At 42.6% G+C, this 2,050-nt stretch overlaps 1 protein-coding gene across 1 annotated transcript in view; it reads left to right on the forward strand.

The window, feature by feature from the left end:
- The window catches only part of RPAP1 (RNA polymerase II associated protein 1), a 34,586-nt gene that overhangs the window by 18,339 nt on the left and 14,197 nt on the right, over positions 1-2,050 (forward strand). Inside the window, exons 12-13 of the mRNA XM_009075594.1 lie at positions 271-405; positions 581-760. Of these exons, the coding sequence (XP_009073842.1) occupies positions 271-405; positions 581-760 (315 nt within the window). The remainder of the gene's footprint in view (positions 1-270; positions 406-580; positions 761-2,050) is intronic.

Here is a 2,050-nt window from a genome sequence, read left to right on the forward strand (position 1 = left end):
AGTTTTATACTCTGGAAAACACAAGTATCCAAACCCCACCAGTGCTCTGATTCAGAACAGAAGTTTAGGCATTCATGCTCCCTTGAGGTAACTCTTGTTCACTTGCTAGTGTACTGCAAATCCACAGAAACTTATTTCTGTTTTTCCCCCACTGCTAACTTTGAAACAGTCTGCAGAAGATGTAATTGAATCTGCTTTTGTTGTCCAGCAACGGAAGTGCAGAGAGCAGTCGTTTAGAGCACAATGGATTTGTTTGTTAAAACCTTTCAGGGTCTTTTGAAGACACGGATCCAGCACCGGCTGAGGTACATCCTAGAGGTGGTACGACCTGTTCCAACAGTAGTCCTGGATATACTGCACATCCTCACCCACATAGCAAGGCACTCCTCTGAAGCATGCAGCCAGGTAAATCTGTTGTACAGGAGTTCAGGAATGATAGAAGAAGGTTTGAAAAAGGGAAGAAAGAGCAGGTAAAGTTATGGCAAGGAGATCAGATGAACTTGTCTGTTTTGCATATCTCCTGCATGTCTACATAACTGCAGACTTGTAGTCATTTTTGCTGCCTGCTATTTCTCTGCAGCTGCTAGACTGTCCTCGGTTGATTGAGACCATCGTCAGGGAATTTCTCCCTACTCAGTGGAATCCCCAAGTGGCTGAACCAGGGTTTTTACTTACCAGTCTCCATGGAGTTGCTTGTGCCACTGCTATGAAGTTCATCCGAGTGTTGGCATCTGGTGGACGAAATGCAACAGCCAGGCTGGTGAGTGGTGCTCAGAAGAGCTTTTCTGATTGCAATGGACTTTGCTCTCTGTGTCTTATTTTCTCAGTAAAGAGAGAAGATTAATTGGAGGTGATGCTGAGCTGAAGCTGAAGTAGTCATTGTGAAGAAGGTGCTTATGTGTGTTTTGAAGGAATTGCTGACAGCATCATGATGATGTGTACCAGCAGAAGAGCTGCCTCAAGCTTTTGTCTGCTTTTTTTTAATAGTTTACGTTGTGCAGTTATGCAAAATCATGGGGCTTGGCACAGTGATGCTGGCCAGCAGCAGATGTTTAAAGCACACATTGGTGTGTGATGCTCTGTACTCTCCCACGTGGTGAGGATGGTAAGACATTGGAACAGGTTGCCCAGGGAGGTTGTGGATGCCCCAATCCTGGCAGTGTTCAAAGCCAGGTTGGATAAAGCCTTGTCTAGTGGAAGGTGTCCCTGCCCATGGTTGAGGGGCGCAGGGTTGGGACTAGATGATTTTTAAGATCCATTCCAAACCCTTAAAATTCTATGATTTTTTTTTATTCTATATTCCAGTGATAGGCAGCATAGGACTGTATAAACCAGTGACTTAATCACTGTCCTTGTGTTCTACAACCTTGCTTGAACTTTTCTGCCATTAATTTGTCTTAATAACTTTGAGGTGTTTATCAGTATTTTCAACTCTTAACTTCTGGACAGGTTTTCGACTTCAGAGATAATTGCATTCACTCATCTAGGATGTCATGCTGGTGCTATAAATGCATAAAATCTACTGAGAGCAGCCCCCATAACATTGAAAAGAGCACTTCTTAGGGTTTTTGGTTCAGTATTGTTAGCAGCACCTAACAAATTGCCATCTGGGAAATTGCTAGTATCAACAGAACATCAGTCTGTGCTATACAATATAGAGAATAATGTGCTGCTGCTGGACAGTGGGATCTTTAAGGGCTGTAAGTGGTGCTAGGAACATAATAGAATAAAATTCAGAGATTTTTCTGTTTCAGGCTTTGTGTACTCCAGGTGTTTCAAGGCATGCAAAAATTGCTGACAAGGTGCCTGATACTCAGGCTTTGGTTCCATTGCACTCTCATGTGGCTTGTTACATGCACTTTAAACATGGGAATGCAAGACAATAAAAAACTAAATTGAAACCATCAGTTTGGGAATTTACTGTATCTAACAACAAAGTTCTTCCTCCTGGAAGTCAATTTGACTTTGTCCTCTGTTCTGTAGGAGAGATGTCAGAACTTACAGTTTGATTCATCAGCTCCTTTGCTTTCTTGTTGGTGTGCATTGATTT

Source organism: Acanthisitta chloris, unplaced genomic scaffold (genome assembly GCF_000695815.1).
Source record: "Acanthisitta chloris isolate BGI_N310 unplaced genomic scaffold, ASM69581v1 scaffold2015, whole genome shotgun sequence".
NCBI classification, from domain to species: Eukaryota; Metazoa; Chordata; class Aves; order Passeriformes; family Acanthisittidae; genus Acanthisitta; species Acanthisitta chloris.